The 25,312-nt window shown below is 44.6% G+C and overlaps 1 protein-coding gene across 4 annotated transcripts in view; it reads left to right on the top strand.

Annotated features, from left to right (window-relative positions):
• Nucleotides 1-25,312, top strand: part of LOC110519057 (uncharacterized) — a 273,392-nt gene that overhangs the window by 80,149 nt on the left and 167,931 nt on the right. For all 4 annotated transcript variants that reach the window (XM_090243315.1, XM_090243313.1, XM_090243317.1 and 1 more), the window contains exons 16-17: nt 1,128-1,157; nt 5,966-6,019. In XM_090243315.1, the coding sequence (XP_090099441.1) occupies nt 1,128-1,157; nt 5,966-6,019 (84 nt within the window). The remainder of the gene's footprint in view (nt 1-1,127; nt 1,158-5,965; nt 6,020-25,312) is intronic.

Below are 25,312 nucleotides of genomic sequence, written 5' to 3'. Positions count from 1 at the left end.
AGAAAAAGGCCTCAGTGTTTTTGCGAGGATGCCAATTGAAAGGGGACACCACTTATTTGGGATGGATGTGTAAGCTGATAGGATGATCTGTGGCCCTGAATGTGGACAGTAGTTTGTGAGGACAGACAACTCTGTCCGTCCGCCCGTCCGTCCGTCTGTCCGCCCGTCTGCCCACCTGCCTGTCTGTCTGTCCGCCTGTCTGTCTGTCTGTCTGTCTGTCTGTCTGTCTGTCTGTCTGTCTGTCTGTCCGCCTGTCTGCCTGTCCGTCCGTCCGCCCGTCTGCCTGCCTGTCTGCCTGTCTGTCCGTCCGTCTGTCTGACTGTCTCTGTCTGTCATCCGTCTGTCTGTCCATATGTCTGTCTGTCCTTTTGATTGTATGTCTGTCTGCATACATGACTGTCTGTCTGTCTGTCTGCTCCCCTCCCATCCACCCACATCCCCAGGAGTGTGTCTGCTCCCCTCCCTTCCACCCACATCACCAGTAGGAGTGTGTCTGCTCCCCTCCCTTCCACCCACATCACCAGTAGGAGTGTGTCTGCTCCCCTCCCTTCCACCCACATCACCAGTAGGAGTGTGTCTGCTCCCCTCCCTTCCACCCACATCCCCAGTAGGAGTGTGTCTGCTCCCCTCCCTTCCACCCACATCACCAGTAGGAGTGTGTCTGCTCCCCTCCCTTCCACCCACATCCCCAGTAGGAGTGTGACTGCTCCCCTCCCTTCCACCCACATCACCAGTAGGAGTGTGACTGCTCCCCTCCCTTCCACCCACATCGCCCAGTAGGAGTGTGTCTGCTCCCCTCCCTTCCACCCACATCACCAGTAGGAGTGTGACTGCTCCCCTCCCTTCCACCCACATCCCCAGTAGGAGTGTGACTGTGAAAGGCCCTAACCTGGGTTCAAGTAGTACTGCTTGGACTCAGTCCCTTCTGACCCACATTCACAGCAGCATTTTTCAAAGAATTGTTACGAGATTACAAAAACCATAACCTGCCACATTCTGATCAATCTACAAATGCTGTTTTGTTCTTCTGATTGAACTATTTTGTATAGTGTATAATGTGTCTTCAATTAGACTGATATTGTAACTGTCATATTGTAGTTGTCATTGTTTTCTCTTGTTTGTTTCAGGTGGAGAAAGAGGGACTCAAGGGAGATCAGGTATATTCATATTTTCCTTGACATTTCATTGTTTTTATGTGGTACACAGAGTCTGAAGCTCACATCCGTATGTACCCAGCAACACATACCTATCTATGCTGTTTTGACAGGCTGTTAAATAAACCAGACATGAAACCAAACAGCCCTCTCCTCCTGATCCAAATCAATTTGATGAAGTGCACTTTTTATTATGTAATTCGTCACGAAACAATGGCCCTGCCTAGGTCAGATTTACAATAGACCCAGGCATACAGCAGTTTATATGAGGCCTTGTCAGATGAGGAATGACAACTGCAGGAGTTATGTTGGAGAACTATGGGAGTTCCTAATATTGATGGCGTACGGACGTGTTATCATTGTGAATGACAACTGCAGGAGTTATGTTGGAGAACTATGGGAGTTCCTAATATTGATGGCGTGCGGACGTGTTATCATTGTGAATGATCTAACAGTGCAGTAGAATCTAACACTGCAGTAGTATCTAACAGTGCAGTAGTATCTAACAGTGCAGTAGAATCTAACAGTGCAGTAGAATCTAACACTGCAGTAGAATCTAACACTGCAGTAGTATCTAACAGTGCAGTAGTATCTAACAGTGCAGTAGAATCTAACAGTGCAGTAGTATCTAACACTGCAGTAGAATCTAACTGTGCAGTAGTATCTAACAGTGCAGTAGAATCTAACAGTGCAGTAGTATCTAACAGTGCAGTAGAATCTAACAGTGCAGTAGTATCTAACACTGCAGTAGTATCTAACAGTGCAGTAGTATCTAACAGTGCAGTAATATCTAACAGTGCAGTAGTATCTAACAGTGCAGTAGTATCTAACAGTGCAGTAGTATCTAACAGTGCAGTAGTATCTAACAGTGCAGTAGTGTCTAACAGTGCAGTAGAATCTAACAGTGCAGTAGTATCTAACAGTGCAGTAGTATCTAACAGTACAGTAGTATCTAAAAGTGCAGTAGTATCTAACAGTGCAGTAGTATCTAACAGTGCAGTAGTATCTAACAGTGCAGTAGTATCTAACAGTGCAGTAGTGTCTAACAGTGCAGTAGTATCTAACAGTGCAGTAGTATCTAACAGTGCAGTAGTATCTAACAGTGCAGTAGAATCTAACACTGCAGTAGAATCTAACACTGCAGTAGTATCTAACAGTGCAGTAGATTCTAACAGTGCAGTAGTATCTAACACTGCAGTAGAATCTAACAGTGCAGTAGTATCTAACAGTGCAGTAGTATCTAACAGTGCAGTAGTATCTAACAGTGCAGTAGTATCTAAAAGTGATTCACAAAATATACACAAATCTAAAAGTAAAAGAATGGAATTAAGAAATATATTAATATTAGATTGAGCAATATTGGAGTGGCATTGACTAAAATACAGTAGAATATAATACAGTATATAGATATGAGATGAGTAAAGCAGTATGAAACCATTATTAAAGTGACTAGTGTTCCAGTATTAATGTGACTAGTGTTCCATTATTAAAGTGACTAGTGTTCCATTATTAAAGTGGCCAGTCATTCCATGTCTATGTATATATGTCAGCAGCCTCTGCAGGGTTGAGGTACCGGGTGGAAGCCGGCTAGTGGTGGCTGTTTAACAGTCTGATGGCCTTGGAATAGAAGCTGTTATTCAGACTCTCGGTCCCAGCTTTGATGCACCTGTACTGACCTGTACTTCTGGATGATAGCGGGGTGAACAGGCCGTTACTCGGGTGGTTGATGTCCTTGATTATCTTTTTGGCCTTCGGGTGCTGTAGGTGTCCTGGAGGGCAGGCAGTATGATCCCAGTGATGTGTTGGGCAGACCGCACCACCCTCTGGAGAGCGCTGCGGTTGCGGGCGGTGTAGTTGCCGTACCAGGCGGTGATACAGCCTGACAGGATGCTCTCAATTGTGTGTCTGTAAAAGTTTGTGAGGGTTTTAGGGGCCAAGACAAGGTTGAAGAGACACTGTTGCACCTTCTTCACCACGCTGTCTGTGTGGGTAGACCATTTCAGTGTCTGTGATGTGTACGCCGAGGAACTTGATGCTTTCCACCTTCTCCACTGCGGTCACATCAATGTGGATAGAGGCTTGCTCCCTTTGCTGTTTCCTGAAGTCCACCATCAGCTCCTTTGTTTTGTTGACGTTGAGGGAGAGGTTCATTTCCTGACACCACACTCCGAGGGCCCTCACCTCCTCCCTGTAGGCTGTCTTGTTATTGTTGGTAATCAGGCCTACTACTGTTGTGTCATCTGCAAACTTGATGATTGAGTTGGAGGTGTGCGTGGCCACGCAGTCATGGGTGAACAGGGAGAATAGGAGGGTACTATGGTGTTGAAGGCTGAGCTGTAGTCAATGAACAGCATTCTTACATAGGTATTCCTCTTTTCCAGATGGGATAGGGCAGTGTGCAGTGTATTGGCAATTTAATTGTCTGTGGATCTATTGGGGCAGTAAGAAAATTTAAGTGGGTCTAGGGTGTAATGTAAGGTAGAGGTGATATGATCCTTAACTAGCCTCTCAAAGCACTTCATGATGATAGAAGTGAGTGATACGGCGCGATAGTAATTTAGTTCAGTTACCTTTGCTTTTTTGGGTACAGGAACAATGGTGGACATCTTGAGCATGTGGGGACAGCAGACTAGGATAGGGATGGATTGAATATGTCCGTAAACACTCCAGCCAGCTTGTCTGCGCATGCTCTGAGGACGCAGCTATGGATGCCATCTGGACCAACAGCCTTGCGAAGGTTAATACGTTTAAATGTCTTACTCCCGTCATCCACAGAGAACAAGAGTCAACAGTCGTTGGGAGCAGGACACGTCGGTGCACTTGTGTTATCCTCAAAGCAGGCGAAGAAGTTATCTAGCTTGTCCGGTAGCAAGACGTCGGTGTCCGCGATGTGTCTGGTGATAATCCGTGATTGTCTGTAGACCCTTTCACATACGTCTCGTGTCTAAGCCGTTGAAACGCACACCTATGTTACCAGTCTTACACCTATGTTACCAGTCTTACACCTATGTTACCAGTCTTACACCTATGTTACCAGTCTTACACCTATATAACCAGTCTTACACCTATGTTACCAGTCTTACACCTATGTTACCAGTCTTACACTTATGTTACCAGTCTTACACCTATGTTACCAGTCTTACACCTATGTTACCAGTCTTACACCTATGTTACCAGTCTTACACTTATGTTACCAGTCTTACACCTATGTTACCAGTCTTACACCTATGTTACCAGTCTTACACCTATATAACCAGTCTTAAACCTATATAACCAGTCTTACACCTATATAACCAGTCTTACACCTATGTTACCAGTCTTACACCTATGTTACCAGTCTTACACCTATATAACCAGTCTTAAACCTATATAACCAGTTTTACACCTATATAACCAGTCTTAAACCTATATAACCAGTCTTACACCTATATAACCAGTCTTACACCTATGTTACCAGTCTTACACCTATGTTACCAGTCTTACACCTATATAACCAGTCTTAAACCTATATAACCAGTTTTACACCTATATAACCAGTCTTACACTTATGTTACCAGTCTTAAACCTATGTTACCAGTCTTACACCTATGTTACCAGTCTTACACCTATGTTACCAGTCTTGCACCTATGTTACCAGTCTTACACCTATGTTACCAGTTTTACACCTATGTTACCAGTCTTACACCTATGTTACCAGTCTTACACCTATGTTACCAGTTTTACACCTATGTTACCAGTCTTACACCTATGTTACCAGTTTTACACCTATGTTACCAGTCTTACACCTATGTTACCAGTCTTACACCTATGTTACCCGTTTTACACCTATGTTACCAGTCTTACACCTATGTTACCAGTCTTACACCTATGTTACCAGTCTTACACCTATGTTACCAGTCTTACACCTATATAACCAGTCTTACACCTATGTTTTGCATCTGACAGGGTCCACCTGGCCTAACTGGAGATATGGTACGCCCAGCACCAGCAATTAAACTTGAATGAAATCAAAACTAGGTATTTTCATACAGCAATTAAGCCAACTAGGCAGCCAGTGGTCTTTGTGCTGCACAGGAGGTTGGTGGCATCTTAGTTTGGGAGAACAGGCTAGTGGTAATGACTGGAGCAGAATCAGTGGAATGGTATCAAATACATCAAACACATGGTTTCCAGGTAATTGATGCCGTTCCATTTGCTCTGTTCCAGCCATTATTATGAACCGTCCTCCTGTCAGCAGCCTCCAATGGTGTGCTGAGAACATGTGGATCTAACATCTGTCTCCATAGCAGCTTTATAAGCAACATGCTGTTAACCCATAGCCTGATCCAGGATCTGTTTGTGCTGCCTTTCTAACTCATATTGTCATTGGCAACAGGTCTGGGATGAGGCCATGAGTTTACATCTGTCTCCACAGAAACAAGCTGGATACACACTCATTCCAACACTGAATGCCATCCAACCGGTCTATCTAGGAATCCATCCAGCATCCAGCTAGCCTGGTCCATTGCTGTCCTTGTCGAGCCAATCTTCCTTTGGCATGGCAATGAGTAGGAAGGCATTGGCATGATAGCACAAACAGATCTGGCACCAGGCTAGCATCCAGCCCCTCTCTCTCTCTCTTATACAGAAGCGACATTTCAACAAATAGCAGATATCAATGGCGTGTCAAACAGGGGAATGCTAGGCTATGTGTCCAGTTTACTGCTGCTATGAGAGGCCTAGACCGTGAAGCTAGGGTAACGCAACACCCATAGCCTGGCCATACACAAATGACAGCCCTGATCTGATACCCTTCTGTCTTCTGTCCCTAGGGATCCCCTGGGTTGCCAGGTCAGACGGGGGCTCTGGGCAAAGAGGGAAAAAGGGTGAGTAAACGCCACACACACAATCACACACAGGCACTGCTACTCTTTGTGTGGCCTGGGCTGGGCCTTTCTCCTGCTTCTGGACCCCTTCCCCTGGGGACTGCCTGACAACAGCTGAGGACAGCGTGTGGAGTATGGTCCGGAGTTGGCCTGGGTGGGCCTGGGTGGGCCTGGTAGGGTCGAGTCCTGGGGGAATGCTAATAGTTGGACTAGGTTTAATAAATGTCTCTGAGAGGTCAACATGACTGGCAGCACACGTGGCCAGTCCCAGCAGGCAGCTGTCCTAAGCAGTGTTATGTTTCCTATAAAGGGCCATACAGGGTTAAAAGAACAATGGCTGTGACTGTACAAACAAGAACATTCCAGTTCTACCCAGTTGGCCCACTTGGATTTCACCTCCTGCTACAGTCGTAGAGCTCTCACCAATTCCTGGAGGTACTGCAGTGGTCAATGTCATTTTTACATTGTAGTCATTTAGCAGACGCTCTTATCCAGGGCCACTTACAGTAGTGATTGTATACATCTTTTTACATTCAACTTAGCCTTGATTAAACTACAGCATGATACTGTGATGCTTCAGATGCAGGATCTTAATTTGATTGTTGAGTGTTGAGATTGTCCCGTTATGTTGGTTTTCAAACGTAAGTAGTGTAAGTATAGTGTATTCACTTTAGAAGCCAATCCAAAAGATGACTTGTTAGAGGCCTGATTGGTCTCACACTTTTTCTCCATCCCTAGCAAACACAGCTGATTAATCACCTGGCATTCTAATCTGAAGATCATGATTAGGTGATTTTATTTATTTAATTTATTTCACCTTTATTTAACCAGGTAGGCTAGTTGAGAACAAGTTCTCATTTACAACTGTGACCTGGCCAAGAATAAAGCAAAGCAGTTCGACACATACAACAACACAGTTACACATGGAATAAACAAACATACAGTCAATAATACAGTAGAAAAAAGTATATATACAGTGTGTGCAAATGTGGTAGGATAAGGGAGGTAAGGCAATAAATATGCCATGGTGGCGATGTAATTACAATATACCAATTAAACACTGGAGTGATTGATGTGCAGAAGATGAATGTGCAAGTAGAGAAACTGAGATACTGGGGTGCAAAGGAGAAAGATAAATAAATACAGTATGGGGATGAGGTAGTTGGATGGGCTATTTACAGATGGGCTATGTACAGATGCAGTGATCTATAAGCTGCTCTGACAGCTGGTGCTTAAAGCTAGTGAGGGAGATAGAAGCCTCCAGTTTCAGTGATTTTTGCAGTTCGTTCCAGTCATTGGCAGCAGACAACTAGAAGGAAAGGCGGCTAAATGAGGAATTGGCTTTGGGGGTGACCAGTGAGATATACCTGCTGGAGCGTGTGCTACGGGTGGGTGCTGCTATGGTGACCAGTGAGCTGAGATAAGGCGGGGCTTTACCTAGCAGAGACTTGTAAATGACCTGAAGCCAGTGTGTCCGGTGACAAGTATGAAGCGAGGGCCAGCCATTGAGAGCGTACAGGTCGCAATGGTGGGTAGGATATGGAGCTTTGGTGACAAAACGGATGGCACTGTGATAGACTGCATCCAATTTGTTGAGTAGAGTGTTGGAGGCTATTTTGTAAATGACATCGCCGAAGTCGAGGATCGGTAGGCTGGTCATTTTTACGAGGGTATGTTTGGCAGCATGATTGAAGGATGCTTTGTTGCGACATAGGAAGCCGATTCTAGATTTAATTTTGGATTGGAGATGCTTAATTAATGTGAGTCTGTAGGGAGAGTTTACAGTCTAACCAGACACCTAGGTATTTGTAGGTGTCCACATATTCTAAGTCAGAGCTGTCCAGAGTAGTGATGCTGGACGGGCGGGCAGGTGCGGGCAGCGATCGGCTGAAGAGCATGCATTTAGTTTTACTTGCATTTAAGAGCAGTTGGAGGCAACAGTAGGAGAGTTGTATGGCATTGAAGCTCGTCTGGAGGTTAGTTAACACAGTGTCCAAAGAAGGGCCAGAAGTATACAGAATGGTGTCGTCTGCGTAGAGGTGGATGAGAGAATCACCAGCAACAAGAGTGACATCATTGATGTATACAGAGAAGAGAGTCTGCCCGAGAATTGAACCCTGTGGCACCCCCATAGAGACTGCCAGAGGTCCAGACATCAGGCCCTCCGATTTGAAACTGAACTCTGTCTGAGAAGTAGCTGGTGAACCAGATAAGAATGTGGTGATTGACAGAGTCGAAAGCCTTGGTCAGGTCGATGAAGATGGCTGCACAGTAATGTCTCTTAACGATCGATGGTGGTTATGATATAATTTAGGACCTTGAGCATGGCTGAGGTGCACCCATGACCGGCTCTGAAACCAGATTGCATAGCGGAGAAGGTACGGTGGGATTCTAAATGGTTGGTAATCTGTTTGTTAACTTGGCTTTCAAAGACCTTAGAAAGGCAGGGTAGGATAGATATACTGTAGGTCTGTAGCAGTTTGGGTCTAGAGTGTCTCCCCTTTGAAGAGGGGGATGATCGCGGCAGCTTTCCAATCTTTGGGAATCTCAGACGATACGAAAGAGAGGTTGAACAGGCTAGTAATAAGGGTTGCAACAATTTTGACAGATCATTTTAGAAAGAGAGGGTCCAGATTGTCTAGCCCGGCTGATTACTGGAGTCAGGTGTGTTTGCTGGGGCTGGGGCAAAACTGTGACACCAATCAGGCCCTCGAGGACTGGAATTGGCCACCTTGTGTTAGAGGAATGTGATTGTTGTTGCCAACCCCTGACTGAGTCATCAATGACCGATGGAGTAAGTGTGTAATATGGTCATACGAGGCTCCCCCTGCCCTCTGCGAGTCTGGCTCTGACGTCATAACAAACTATTACAAACAAGTACACCGATTATGGCAGTCAATTATTATTTCTTCACAGATGACGATACTGGCTCAGTTATGGACATTGGGCTGTTACAGAAGATTTATTGAGGGCTGAGTGGTGGTTTATGTAGAAGTAGTGATTTATTCAGAAGTGGGCCATGTAAGTCTGCCTTCCGGATTAGTCGATGCTGGGAAACGATACTCTTCGAGACATCTGGGCCCGTATTCACAAAGAGGTTTAGAGTCAGAGTACAGATCTAGGATCAGGTCTCCTCTGTCAATATAATCTTATTCATTATGATCTGAAAGGGAAACTGATCCTATATCAGCACTTCTACACTAAGGGGCTTTGCGAATTTGGGCCATGGGCAACAATAGCATTTCCCTAGTAGGCTAGTTACAATACTATAAACAGTTCATATCTATACATTGAGTGTACAAAACATTAAGAACACCTGCTCTTTCCATGACATAGACTGACCAGGTGAATCCAGGTGACAGCTATGATCCCTTATTGTGATGTAATTTGTTAAATCCACTTCATTCGGTGTAGATGAAGGGGAGGAGACAGGTTAAATAATGCTTATTAAGCCATGAGACAGTTGAGACATGGATTGTAGGTTGAATGGGCAAGACAAAATATTTAAGTTATTTTGAACGGGGTATGGTAGTAGGTGCCAGGCACACCAGTTTGGGTCAAGAACTGCAACGCTGCTGGGTTATTTACGCTCAACAGTTACCCGTGTCTTTCAAGAATGGTCCACTACCCTAAGGACATCCAGCTAACTTGACACAACTGTGGGAAGCATTGGAGTCAACATGAGCAGCATCCCTGTGGAAGCATTGGAGTCAACATGAGCAGCATCCCTGTGGAATGCTTTGGAGTCAACATGAGCAGCATCCCTGTGGAACGCTTTGGAGTCAACATGAGCAGCATCCCTGTGGAACGCTTTGGAGTCAACATGAGCAGCATCCCTGTGGAACGCTTTGGAGTCAACATGAGCAGCATCCCTGTGGAACGCTTTGGAGTCAACATGAGCAGCATCCCTGTGGAATGCTTTGGAGTCAACATGAGCAGCATCCCTGTGGAACGCTTTGGAGTCAACATGAGCAGCATCCCTGTGGAACGCTTTGGACACCTTTCCATGACCCGAGTCCATGACCCGACGAATTGAGGCTGTTCTGAGAGCAAAAGGGGAGAGTGGGGGGGCCTTAATAAGAAATATATTCTTAAAGTTTGGTACACTCAGTGTATATCAACAGTTTAGTGCTATTCCTGAACTTTTCCGTAGCTCTCACTGACACTGCATGAGCTAACAGTGAATCACATTCTCAATGCAATAATTCCTGGACAGAAAAAGAGAATTGAAATCGGAAGTTAGTTAGAGCTGATGGCTGGTGCTACTGTTTATATCCTCACACCATAAGTTAGTTAGAGCAGATGGCTGGTGCTACTGTTTATATCCTCACACCAGAAGTGGAACGTTGCAACATAGCGTATCTGACCTTGGAGGCAACTGAATCGTTCGGTGTCAAAGGTCACAAATTATAGCGTGACCTCTATGAGAACTTGAACATAATGTCCAATTTCTACCCAATCATAACCCTTTTAATTGGTTTCAGTCTGTGTTTGGAGTCCAATTGGAGTCCAATCAGCATGTTGTAATGTTTCCTCGCTGGGTTTGGACCACTGTTCATTAAAAGCAGTGAGCCCCATAAGGGAATAAAGTAGCATTTAAACTAATGTCTTCTTGAGTGTGGAACATGCCTGGGTTCAAACATGATTTGTTTTCTTTCTTTTTAACTACACTTCATTTGAGCTCCCCTGGCGTGATGGGTCTAGTGGAATAGGCAAAAACCCTGTCAACTGGCACTCCAGTCAGGCTCATTCAAATGCTTATTTTTGTTGTTGTTGAAAGAAGTCCAATACTAATTGAACCCAGGTCAGGTGTGGAAGGGTATCTCCTTCAGTAATAATGTGTGAGTGGAGTAGAGTCGTTACACTAAGCCAGTCGGCCATTTGAATCCGTGTCAAAAAAATGTGTTCTGTTGAAGACACACACAACCTCTCTATTAATACCCAGGATGGGTCCTCGAATGGAGACCTGTTCCCTGCTGTATGTAGGACACTACTTCTGACCAGAGCCCTATGAGGTAGTGCACTACTTCTGACCAGAGTCCTATGAGGTAGTGCACTACTTCTGACCAGAGTCCTATGAGGTAGTACACTACTTCTGACCAGAGCCCTATGAGGTAGTACACTACTTCTGACCAGAGCCCTATGAGGTAGTACACTACTTCTGACCAGAGCCCTATGAGCTAGTGCACTACTTCTGACCAGAACCCTATGAGCTAGTGCACTACTTCTGACCAGAACCCTATGAGGTAGTGCACTACTTCTGACCAGAGCCCTATGAGGTAGTACACTACTTCTGACCAAAGCCCTATGAGGTAGTGCACTACTTCTGACCAGAGCCCTATGAGGTAGTACACTACTTCTGACCAGAGCCCTATGAGGTAGTGCACTACTTCTGACCAGAGCCCTATGAGGTAGTACACTACTTCTGACCAAAGCCCTATGAGGTAGTGCACTACTTCTGACCAGAGCCCTATGAGGTAGTACACTACTTCTGACCAGAGCCCTATGAGGTAGTGCACTACTTCTGACCAGAGCCCTATGAGCTAGTGCACTACTTCTGACCAGAGCCCTATGAGGTAGTGCACTACTTCTGAATAGTACAAAGAGTTCCATTTGGGCCGCAGGCTCTGTCTTTGATGGCTGCTGGCCTGCATGGCTTCCTGGTTACTATGAATGTGCTAAGGTTAAATTTCAACTCAAGGGTGCACCAATCAGCTTTAGGGGGGTTAAAGCTCTGAGCCTGTCACAGGTAGCCCAGGGAAGTTGTTGATCAACCTTGGAAGCTTGTGGTTTAAGGAAGGGAAAGAAGACTTATTATTGGGGTTGGGTCTCTCTCTCTCTCTCTCTCTCTCTCTCTCTCTCACTCTCACTCTCACTCTCACTCTCACTCTCACTCTCTCGCCAGAAGGCCAGTTGATATCTCTCACCCAATTAACAACCCTCGCCCAACATTACACATTAGTTTTACGCCTTGTGAGTTTCCAGACCTGGGTTCAAATAGTACTGAAAATCATTTAAAATACTTTCACTGTGCTTGATTGAGTTAGCCAATGCGCAATGCAACCAGTAGAATAGTCAAAAAATGTAGTCCCAAACACGTCTGGCACTTCAGGGAGGGTAACGCTCGACAGTATTTGAACGATTTCAAATAGTATTTGAACCCAGGTCTGCCTTTCACACCTTCTGGGTTTCAACTTGGTAAGGTGGCCTCAGCTGCCAAGGTATCTCCTGACTTCACTGTCTCTGAGCACTCAGGACCTTTACGGAGTAGACGGAAGTATCAAGCTTCCTATCAAGGTATTGGATAAGACATTTGATTTGGGGTATAAGCTGTCGTCCAACCCAGCCCCTCTCACACTGTCTGCTTCTGTTCAGTTGAAGAAAAACAACCGATCAGGCCCCTACCGTACGTCTCCCTTTAAAGAGACGTAGAGGGCTTTGGAACAGGTGGGAACAGGGGAACAGGAGCAGAGAAGGAAAGGGTGTATTTGAATCATTTCTGGTCAATGACGTATTCATGTCCCTTTATTTATACAGGCTACTCTCATTGAGACACATCTCTTTTACAAGGGAGACCTGTTCATATATATATATTAACTGGGTGGTTCGAGCCCTGAATGCTGATTGGCTGACAGCCGTGGTATATCAATCAGACCATATAGCGCGGATATGACAAAACATTTGTTTTTACTGCTCTAATAACGTTGGTAACCAGTTTATAATAGCAATAAGGCATGAGGGGGTGTGGTATATGGCCAATATACCACTGCTAGTGGTTGACCTTAACAACATGTCAGGATGGCATGTCGTACAGTATGCAGGAAAAATGACAAACGCTTTGGAGTTGGACTTTGTAGTCATTAAGGTGGTGTGTGTGTGTGTGTGTGTGTGTGTGTGTGTGTGTGTGTGTTGTTTTCAATATTAAAGCCTTGCGTCTGCATCACACCATGGTGGAGGGTAGCACCATTAGTAGTCATGTGACTTGCTTGCCATCCATTATGCATACAGTAGCACTGACAGAATGGCAGTCTAGGGCTGTGTCACAAATGATACTCTATTACCTATATAGTGCACTACTTTTAACTAGAGGCCTATGCGCACCCTGTGGGCTTTGGTTTAAAGAAGTGTTGCGAATAGGGGTGCCATTTGGGACGCAACTTCTGACACTCAGCAGGAGATCAAAAGGGAAGAGGAAGGGTACCTGTTAAAAAGGATTTCTCTCCTTGCCGCTGGCGACACAGTCAAACATGAATCAGAAGCTCCTGTGATGATGTGCTAAGCTTCATGTGGTCATTGTAGGTTGGCTGTGTCCCACACTGGACCAGAGAGGAACAGGGACTAGGGGAGTGGTGGTGTAGGGATTTGGGGGTTTTACACTGTAAAGCTGCTCGGCATTGGCAGCATATGGACATCAGGCTTTGTCCCAAATGGCAATTCCCTAAATAGTGCACTATTTTTCTGTATAGCCCTATGCACCCTTGTAATAAATAGTGCGCTACAAATGGAATAGTGTGACATTTGGGTTTGTTATAAGACAGAGAGAAGTCTGGACTGAGCACTTTGAAAGGAGCATGTTGTTTTGTGCATGTTGAAGGGAATGAGACGTGAGGATTTGGGATTTGACCGTGTGAATCTTGTTGGCGTTCGCAGCCTCTGGGCATTAGTGTCTGGGATAAGACTGAACCGATGACTGAGTAACTGAATAACTTCCCTGTTAGGGCAATACATCTGGACTCATCTTCTGAGCTATCAACAGAATCACAGTGTTGCTCTCCTTCCTCCTTTCACTACTAACTAGCTCAACTACAACGCTGGTACAATGGGCTCCTGAGTGGCACAGCGGTCTGAGGAATCTCAGTGCTAGAGGCATCACTACAGACACCCTGGTTCAGCGTTCTGAGGCACTGAATCTCAGTGCTAGAGGTATCACTACAGACACCCTGGTTCAGTGGTCTGAGGCACTGCATCTCAGTGCTAGAGGCATCTCTACAGACTCCCTGGTTCAGAGGTCTGAGGCACTGCATCTCAGTGCTAGAGGCATCTCTACAGACACCCTGGTTCAGCGGTCTGAGGCACTGCATCTCAGTGCTTGAGGCATCGCTACAGACTCCCTGGTTCAGCGGTCTGAGACACTGCATCTCAGTGCTAGAGGCATCACTACAGACACCCTGGTTCAGCGTTCTGAGGCACTGAATCTCAGTGCTAGAGGTATCACTACAGACACCCTGGTTCAGCGTTCTGAGGCACTGAATCTCAGTGCTAGAGGTATCACTACAGACACCCTGGTTCAGCGTTCTGAGGCACTGAATCTCAGTGCTAGAGGTATCACTACAGACACCCTGGTTCAGTGGTCTGAGGCACTGCATCTCAGTGCTAGAGGCATCTCTACAGACTCCCTGGTTCAGAGGTCTGAGGCACTGCATCTCAGTGCTAGAGGCATCTCTACAGACACCCTGGTTCAGCGGTCTGAGGCACTGCATCTCAGTGCTAGAGGCATCTCTACAGACTCCCTGGTTCAGCGGTCTGAGACACTGCATCTCAGTGCTAGAGGCATCTCTACAGACACCCTGGTTCAGCGGTCTGAGGCACTGCATCTCAGTGCTAGAGGTATCACTACAGACTCCCTGGTTCAGCGGTCTGAGACACTGCATCTCAGTGCTAGAGGTATCACTACAGACACCCTGGTTCAGCGGTCTGAGGCACTGAATCTCAGTGCTATAGGCATCACTACAGACACCCTGGTTCGAATCCAGGCTGTGTCACAACCGGCTGTGATTGGGAGTCCAATAGAGCGGCGACACAATTGGCCTAGCTCACATCACACAGGAGCACACCTCTCACATCACACAGGAGCACACCTCTCACATCACACAGGAGCACACCTCTCACATCACACAGGAACACACCTCTCACATCACACAGGAAGGAGCACACCTCTCACATCACACAGGAGCACACTGCTCACATCACACAGGAGCACACAGGAACACACCTCTCACATCACACAGGAGCACACCTCTCACATCACACAGGAGCACACTGCTCACATCACACAGGAGCACACCTCTCACATCACACAGGAGCACACATCACACAGGAACACACCTCTCACATCACACAGGAGCCCACCTCTCACATCACACAGGAGCACACTGCTCACATCACACAGGAGCACACCGCTCACATCACACAGGAACACACCTCTCACATCACACAGGAACACACCTCTCACATCACACAGGAGCACACTGCTCACATCACACAGGAGCACACCTCTCACATCACACAGGAGCACACATCACACAGGAACACACCTCTCACATCACACAGGAGCCCACCTCTCACATCACACAGGAGCACACTGCTCACATCACACAGGAGCACACTGCTCACATCACACAGGAGCACACCTCTCACATCACACAGGAACACACCTCTCACATCACACAGGAGCACACCTCTCACATCACACAGGAGCACACCTCTCACATCACACAGGAGCACACCTCTCACATCACACAGGAACACACCTCTCACATCACACAGGAGCACACCTCTCACATCACACAGGAACACACCTCTCCAAGCTGGTTTATCACAACATACACTGCTTTGGGAAGCTGCTAGCTGCAGAGTAGTGTGTGGATTCAGTACAAACATGTGTTTACTGCTGGGCAAGGCAGTGGGTAGCTGTGGATGAATAGGTGTGTGTGTATCACACAAAGCAGGCTAGGTGTTGGAGCTCTGAGCCATGCCCTGTGGGAGACATCAGCCGTATTAGATGCATGACTGTACCAGTTAAATGTATTTCAAGCCCTCTGATAAAATGAACCAGAAGTCTACGGTATAGTGATTCCCTTGTTTTGGTTGGTATATTATATCTGATGACCTTTTTCAATGTTGAGCAGCAGTGTAGAGATTAGCACAATCAAATAAATGATTTCTTACATGTTATTACAATAATTGCCTATTGCTAATAATTCACTTTAGTCTTTGATGTATTGTGCATCAGGAAGAGGAACCGACTTGGGGCATACACACTGTACTGTAGGGGCAGGAAGGAGAGGCCTCTTCCCTTAGTCTTGCATGGTTTTGGGAAACGCACGGCTCGGAGAGACACACGTATTGTGCAGCATTTGTTTTTATGAGACACAGTCTGATACTAGGACTGGATAACAGATGAAACTCCAGCAAGCCTTGAGGACCCTCCACAGAACAACTCATCTGGCTACGGATGTCGGATGTGTACTGAGGAGATGAATTCTGAGTGATCATCCCTAGTGCAGATGTTTTATTTTGGTCAAGAGATTCAACAACTTTCCTTCCTCGTTGTGAGTTACTGAACACAATAAAGTGTTGAGTAGAAGTTGCGACACACAATGCATGGACAGCATACAGAACCTGGGTGACTTCACCACTCGGGTAGAGTAGAGTTTAGCAGACAGGCAACACGTGGGAAACACACGTGACTAAACGTGGAGAGGTTATACGTGACTATACCATGGAGACAGGAAGAGTAAACTTATACTAGCCTATGTGCCATAACAGACATGTGTCACACTCTGACCTCTTCTTTCATCTGAACTCTTTAACCCCCACCACCATCATCTTCCAAAATGGCAGCATCTTTGTTGAGAGGAGCTATCTGTCCTTGTACCTTAGCTGTAAAATGCCATTGCGTGGGAGCCACAACAACACATGAGCAGCATGCCAGTCCGGTCAAATAGCAGAGGACAAAACAGAGTGATGAAAGGATAGAAAGCAATAGATGACCTAGTCAGTCAGTCAGTCAGCAGAAACAGTCAGTCAGTCGGCAGAGACAGTCAGTCAGTCAGTCAGCAGAGTCAGTCAGTCGGCAGAGTCAGCCAGTCAGTCATCAGAGTCAGTCAGTCAGCAGAGTCAGTCAGTCATCAGAGTCAGTCAGTCATCAGAGTCAGTCAGTCAGCAAAGTCAGTCAGTCACTATAGTCAGTCAGTCAGCAGAAACAGTCAGTCAGTCATCAGAGTCAGTCAGTCAGCAAAGTCAGTCAGTCATCAGAGTCAGTCAGTCAGCAGAGTCAGTCAGTCAGCAGAATCAGTCAGCAGAGTCAGTCAGTCAGCAGAAACAGTCAGTCAGTCATCAGAGTCAGTCAGTCATCAGAGTCAGTCAGTCATCAGAGTCAGTCAGTCAGCAAAGTCAGTCAGTCACTATAGTCAGTCAGTCAGCAGAAACAGTCAGTCAGTCATCAGAGTCAGTCAGTCAGCAAAGTCAGTCAGTCAGCAAAGTCAGTCAGTCACTATAGTCAGTCAGTCAGCAGAGTCAGTCAGCCAGTCATCAGATACAGTCAGTCAGTCAGTCATCAGAGTCAGTCAGTCAGCAGAGTCAGTCAGTCAGTCATCAGAGACAGTCAGTCAGTCAGTCAGTCATCAGAGTCAGTCAGTCAGCAGAGACAAACAGTCGGTCATCAGAGACAGTCAGTCGGTCATCAGAGAAAGTCAGTCAGTCAGCAGAGACAAACAGTCGGTCATCAGAGACAGTCAGTCGGTCATCAGAGATAGTCAGTCAGTCATCAGAGACAGTCAACAGAGACAGTCAACAGAGACAGTCAGTCTGTCAGTCAGCAGAGACAGTCAGTCAGTCAACAGAGACAGTCATTCAGCAGAGAGAGTCAGTCAGTCAGTCAGCAGAGACAGTCAGTCAGCAGAGAGAGTCAGTCAGTCAGTCAGAAGTCAGTCAGTCAGTCAGAAGTCAGTCAGCAGAGACAGTCAGTACAGACAGTCAGTCAGTCAGAAGTCAGTCAGCAGAGAGACTCAGTCAGTCAGTCAGTCAGAAGTCAGTCCGTACAGACAGTCAGTCAACAGAGAGAGTCAGTCAGTCAGTCAGAAGTCAGTCAGCAGAGTCAGTCAGTCAGTCAGAAGTCAGTCAGTACAGACAGTCAGTCAGTCAGTCAGCAGAGAGAGTTAGTCAGTCAGTCAGAAGTCAGTCAGTACAGACAGTCAGTCAGTCAGTCAGCAGAGAGAGCGGGTGTGTGATTGGCAGGGACACAGTCAGTCAGCAGAGAGAGCGGGTGTGTGATTGGCAGGGACACAGTCAGTCAGCAGAGAGAGCGGGTGTGTGATTGGCAGGGACACAGTCAGTCAGCAGAGAGAGCGGGTGTGTGATTGACAGGGACACAGAACCAAGGAAGATGTTACATAATTACATGTTTTTCAGTTTGAGAGTTTTTATTTATTTTTTTACTATTTTCTACATTGTAGAATAATAGTGAGGACATCAAAACTATGAAATTACACATATGGAAAAATGTAGTACTGAAAAAAAGTGTTAAAAATATATATTTCGTATTTTAGATTATTCAAAGTAGTCACCTTTTGCCTTGTTGACAGCTATGCACACTCTTGGCATTCATTCAACCAGCTTCATGAGGTAGTAACCTAGAATGCATTTCAATTAACAGCCGTGCCTTGTTAAAAGTTATTTTGTGGAATTCCTTTCTTTCTTAATGCATTTGAGCCAATCAGTTGTGTTGCGATAAGGTAAGGGTGGTAATACAGAAGATAGCCCAAGCGCTATGATGAAACTGGCTCTCATGAGGACCACCACAGGAAAGGAAGACCCAGAGTTACTTCTGCTGCAGAGGTTCATTAGAGTTACCAGCCTCAGAAATTGCATCCCAAATAAATGCTTCACAGAGTTCAAGTAACAGACACATCACAACATCAACTGTTCAGAGGAGACTGTGTGAATCAGGCCTTCATGGTCGAATTGCAGCAAAGAAACCACTACTAAAGGACACCATTAAGAAGAAGAGACTTGCTTGGGCCAAGAAACACGAGCAATGGACATTAGACCGGTGGAAATGTGTCCTTTGGTCTGGAGTCCAAATGGAATATTTTTGGTTCCAACCGCCATGTCTTTGTGAGACGCGGTGTGGGTGAAAAAATGATCTCTGGATGTGTATTTCCCACCGTGAAGCATGGAGGAGGAGGTGTTATGGTGTGGGGGTGTTTTGCTGGTGTCACTGTCTGTAATTTATTTAGAATTCAAGGCACATTTAACCAGCATGGCTACCACAGCATTCTGCAGCGATACACCATCCCATCTTATTTGGGCTTAGTGGGACTATCATTTGTTTTTTAACAGGACAATGACCCAAAACCCACCTCCAGGCTGTGTAAAGGCTATTTGACCAAGAAGGAGAGTGATGGAGTGCTGCATCAGATGACCTGGCCTCCACAATCACCCAACCTCAACCAAAATGAGATGGTTTGGGATGAGTCAGACCACATATTGTAACATGACATAAGATAACATGACATATTGTAACATGACATAAGATAACATGACATATTGTAACATAACATGAAGTATTGAACATGACATAAGATAACATGACATATTGTAACATAAGATAAGATAACATCACATATAAGATAACATGACATATTGTAACATAACAGTACATTTTGTAACATAAGATAACAGAACATATTGTAACATAACATGAAATATTGTAACATGACACAGCATGGCGTGGCGTAGCATAGGGTCACAAGCCAAAACACCATCCTCTACTGAAATAATCACTTCCTGTTCAGCTCTGAAACAGGATACAGAAATACTATCCACAGTGCATTTGGAAAGGATTCAGAACCATTCACTTTTTCAAATCAAATCCAAATCAAATCAAAGACACATTTTGTTACCTTGCGTTCTAAAATAGATTTTTTTTTATCCTCGACAATCTACACACAATACCCCATCATGACAAAGCGAAAAGAGGTTTTAAGAAATGTTTGCAAATGTATTTTTAAAAAAGATACCTTATTTACATACCTATTCAGACCATTTGCTATGAGACTTGAATTTATACTCAGGTGCATCCTGTTTTCATTGATCATCCTCGAGATGTTTCTCCAACTTGATTGGAGTCCACTTGTGGTAAAGTCAATTGATTTGACATGATTTGGAAGGTCACACACCTGTCTATAGAAGGTCCCACAGTTGACAGTGTATGTCAGAGCAAAAACCAAGCCATGAGGTTGAAGGAATTGTTCTCAGAGCTCCAAGACAGTATTGTGTCGAGGTACAGATCTGGGGAAGGGTACCAAGAACACAGTGGCCATTTTTAAATGGAAGAAGTTTGGAACCACCAAGACTCTTCCTAGAGCTTGCCAAACTGAGCAATCGGGGGAGAAGGCCCTTGGTCAGGGAGGTGACCAAGAACCCAATGGTCACTCTGACAGAGCTCCAGAGATGGGAGAACCTTCCAGAAGGACAACCATCTCTGCATCACTCCACCAATCAGGCCTTTAGGGTAGAGTGGCCAGGCGGAAGCTACTCCTCAGTAAAATGCACGTCAGCCCGCTTGGAGTTTGCCAAAAGGCACCTGAAGGACTCTCAGACCATGAGAAACAAGATTCTCTGGTCTGATAAAACCAAGATTGAACTCTTTGGCCTGAATGCCAATCGTCACGTCTGGAGGAAACCAGGCATCGCTCATCACCTGTCCAATACCATCCCTATGGTGACGCATGGTGTGGGATGTTTTTCAGCGGCAGGGACTGGGAGACTAGTCAGAATCGAGGAAAAGATGAACGCAGCAAAGTACAGAGAGATCCTTGATGAAAACTTGATACAGAACACTCAAGACCTCAGACTGGGGTGAAAGTTGACCTTTCAGCAGGACAACAACCCTAAGCACACAGCCAAGACAGCGCCGGAGTGGCTTTGGGACAAGTCTCTGAATGTCATTGAGTGACTCAGCCAGAGCCCGAACTTGAACCCAATCGAACATCTCTGGAGAGATCTGAAAATAGCTGTGCAGCGAAGCTCCCCATCCAACCTAACAGAACTTGAAAGGATCTTCAAGCTTGTAGAGTCATACCCCAAGAAGACTCGAGGCTGCAATCACTGCCAAAGGAGCTTCAACAAAGTCCTGAGTAAAGGGTCTGAATACATATGTAAATGTGATATTTTATTATTATATCTTTTTTAATACATTTGCAAAAATGTCTGAAAACCTGACTTTGCTTTGTCATTATGGGTTATTGTGTGAAGATTGATGAGAGGAAAAAACTATTTAATCAATTTTAGAAGAAGGCTGCGTAACAAAATGTGGAGAAATTGAAGGCGTCTGAATACATTCTGAATGCACTGTAAATGTCATTGCCTGTGCTTGATGATGTGATGTTTGGTATGCACGGAGCAGCAGTCCAGATCTTCCCCAGGGGTCATAAAGTCATTATCGTAGAGGATGAGTGTATTCACGTTTCTGATGCTTATTGATCTAACAGAGATGATTATAGAGAGATGTCTCTGGGCTGTGGGAAGTCTTACATTTCACAGACCATTCCTTTTCCTGTATTGACTCTGGCTGTGTCCCATATGGCATCATATGCCCTATATAGTGCACTACTTTTGACTAGAGACGTATTTTCACTGGTCAAAATTAGTGCGCTACGTAGGGAATAGAGTGCCATTTAGAACACAACCCTCTTGTTCTATTTTCTCTGTGATCATTAGCCAGACCCTGACACTGGGTGATTATAGATGTACAGTCAATCTAATTATATACTAATTACCCTCAGTCTGTTGGGTGAAGTACCCCTTTAATACAAGACCTTGTTAGATATCTGGATTATATAAATCACAGTCATTATAAATTATTGAAAATTGTTTCAGCTAATTCATCAAAAGGATTTTTTTGGGTGTTTATGTAAAGGACAAATGATCAATCTTGTGGTCTTTGTTAGTGTGATAATGACGATGATGATGATGATGATGATAATGACGATGATGATGTCACAAGGCCATCTGCCATATACAGTATGTGTGTTGCTGTGATTGTCAATGGCTGATATATACCAGGATACTAGCCATGAACGTTAAGCTATTCCATGTAAGAGACTGAGTAAGCAGAGACAGTATAACTATTCACAACACACAAATATCAAAACGGCTGGGATTATGTTGGAAATAAGTTTGCCTCCAACTGATCCCCCGACGTAAAAAAACCCAAGTAATAACCCAGCAAGTGGGATGATCCACAAGCTGGCTGGCTGGTCCACACTTCATTTCACAACAATGAGATAGGAATGGGAGCTCACCAAACCATTAGATACGTGATACATGTCTGGAAGTAAGTCAATAAATCACTGTATGTACAGTTGTTGGGTCAGAAGTGATTTTCTCAGGATAGTGAATGTCCCCCAGATGTTATGAGAAGAGTTGATGGTCAGTAATTCAAGACATGGTGTTCCTTCCAAAATGGCACCCTAATACCTAGATAGTGCTCTCCTTTTACCCAGGGCCCATAGGTCTCTGGTCAAAATAAGTGCATTATATAGGGAATAGGATGCCATTTTAGACACAAACGTTTTCTCCCTTTATATCCCCCCGTTATTTCCAGCATTAACCATTGTGATACAACGGTGCACAATGCCAGATCACGTACACTCTGTGCAAGCCCGATGTCTAATGTTTCGGTGCTTTGGTGTTCAGCTCTCTGATAGGTTACACACTTTCTTCTTAGTGCGCCTTCCAGTTTTTCACTTTTATGTGAATGTCACACGGTGCGAGGATTACTAGAGCCGAGCCCTGTGGCCTTGCTGGGTGACATGGCTATAAAATGTAAAACAGTACAAGTGGACGGGCTATCGCCAATGACTCTATGATATAGTTGTAGAGTGAGAGTAACTGTATGTTAGGGAAGTGAACTGACTGTATGTTAGGCAAGTGACTGTGAACTGACCAATGGCTGGATACTACACTGATCCACACATAGGGATATGAAGGACAGTAATAGTATCTCAGGAAAGTGGTAGTGGTGTTTACGGTTTTCCAATGGCAGCCCTGGTCCACAGTGATGTAGAGGAGAATGGTAACATATAGAGATAGTGATGTAGAGGAGAGTGGTAACATATAGAGATGTAGAGGAGAGTGACAACATATAGAGATAGTGATGTAGAGGAGAGTGGTAACATATAGTGATGTAGTGGAGAGTGACAACATATAGAGATGTAGAGGAGAGTGGTAACATATAGAGATAGTGATGTAGAGGAGAGTGGTGACATATAAAGATAGTGATATAGAGGAGAGTGGTAACATATAGAGATGTAGAGGAGAGTGGTAACATATAGAGATAGTGATGTAGAGGAGAGTGGTAACATATAAAGATAGTGATATAGAGGAGAGTGGTAACATGTAGAGGAGAGTGGTAACATATAGAGATGTAGAGGAGAGTGGTAACATATAGAGATAGTGATGTAGAGGAGAGTGGTGACATATAAAGATAGTGATATAGAGGAGAGTGGTAACATGTAGAGGAGAGTGGTAACATATAGAGATGTAGAGGAGAGTGGTAACATATGGAGATGTAGAGGAGAGTGGTAACATATAGAGATAGTGGTATAGAGGAGAGTGGTAACATATAGAGATGCAGAGGAGAGTGGTAACACATAGAGATAGTGATGTAGAGGAGAGTGGTAACATATAGAGATGTAGAGGAGAATGGTAACATATAGAGATATAGAGGAGAGTGGTAACATACAGAGATGTAGAGGAGAGTGGTAACATATAGAGATGTAGAGGAGAGTGGTAACATATAGAGATGTAGAGGAGAGTGGTAACATATGGAGATGTAGAGGAGAGTGGTAACATATAGAGATAGTGGTATAGAGGAGAGTGGTAACATGTAGAAGAGAGTGGTAACATATAGAGATGTAGAGGAGAGTGGTAACACATAGAGATAGTGATGTAGAGGAGAGTGGTAACATATAGAAGAGAGTGGTAACATATAGAGATGTAGAGGAGAGTGGTAACATATGGAGATGTAGAGGAGAGTGGTAACATATAGAGATAGTGGTATAGAGGAGAGTGGTAACATATAGAGATGCAGAGGAGAGTGGTAACACATAGAGATAGTGATGTAGAGGAGAGTGTTGACATATAGAGATAGTGATGTAGAGGAGAGTGGTAACATATAGAGATGTAGAGGAGAGTGGTAACATATAGTGATGTAGAGGAGAGTGGTAACATATAGAGATGTAGAGGAGAGTGGTAAAATATGGAGATGTAGAGGAGAGTGGTAACATATAGAGATAGTGATGTAGAGGAGAGTGGTGACATATAGAGATAGTGATATAGAGGAGAGTGGTAACATATAGAGATGTAGAGGAGAGTGGTAACATATAGAGATGTAAAGGAGAGTGGTAACATATGGAGATGTAGAGGAGAGTGGTAACATATAGAGATAGTGGTATACATATAAAGATAGTGATATAGAGGAGAGTGGTAACATGTAGAGGAGAGTGGTAACATATAGAGATGTAGAGGAGAGTGGTAACATATGGAGATGTAGAGGAGAGTGGTAACATATAGAGATAGTGGTATAGAGGAGAGTGGTAACATATAGAGATGCAGAGGAGAGTGGTAACACATAGAGATAGTGATGTAGAGGAGAGTGGTAACATATAGAGATGTAGAGGAGAATGGTAACATATAGAGATATAGAGGAGAGTGGTAACATACAGAGATGTAGAGGAGAGTGGTAACATATAGAGATGTAGAGGAGAGTGGTAACATATAGAGATGTAGAGGAGAGTGGTAACATATGGAGATGTAGAGGAGAGTGGTAACATATAGAGATAGTGGTATAGAGGAGAGTGGTAACATGTAGAAGAGAGTGGTAACATATAGAGATGTAGAGGAGAGTGGTAACACATAGAGATAGTGATGTAGAGGAGAGTGGTAACATATAGAAGAGAGTGGTAACATATAGAGATGTAGAGGAGAGTGGTAACACATAGAGATAGTGATGTAGAGGAGAGTGGTAACATATAGAGATGTAGAGGAGAGTGGTAACAAATAGAGATGTAGAGGAGAGTGGTAACATATAGAGATAGTGATGTAGAGGAGAGTGGTAACATATGGAGATAGTGATGTAGAGGAGAGTGGTAAACATATAGAGATGTAGAGGAGAGTGGTAACATATGGAGATATAGAGGAGAGTGGTAACACATAGAGATAGTGATGTAGAGGAGAGTGTTGACATATAGAGATAGTGATGTAGAGGAGAGTGGTAACATATAGAGATGTAGAGGAGAGTGGTAACACATAGAGATAGTGATGTAGAGGAGAGTGGTAACATATAGAGATGTAGAGGAGAGTGGTAACATATAGAGATGTAGAGGAGAGTGGTAACATATGGAGATGTAGAGGAGAGTGGTAACATATAGAGATGTAGAGGAGAGTGGTAACATATGGAGATGTAGAGGAGAGTGGTAACATATAGAGATGTAGAGGAGAATGGTA

Source organism: Oncorhynchus mykiss, chromosome 1, assembly GCF_057628025.1.
Source record: "Oncorhynchus mykiss isolate SJ-2025 chromosome 1, ASM5762802v1, whole genome shotgun sequence".
NCBI classification, from domain to species: Eukaryota; Metazoa; Chordata; class Actinopteri; order Salmoniformes; family Salmonidae; genus Oncorhynchus; species Oncorhynchus mykiss.
The sequence above is the reverse complement of the archived record's forward strand: the minus strand, read 5'-3'. Positions and strand labels throughout refer to the sequence as shown.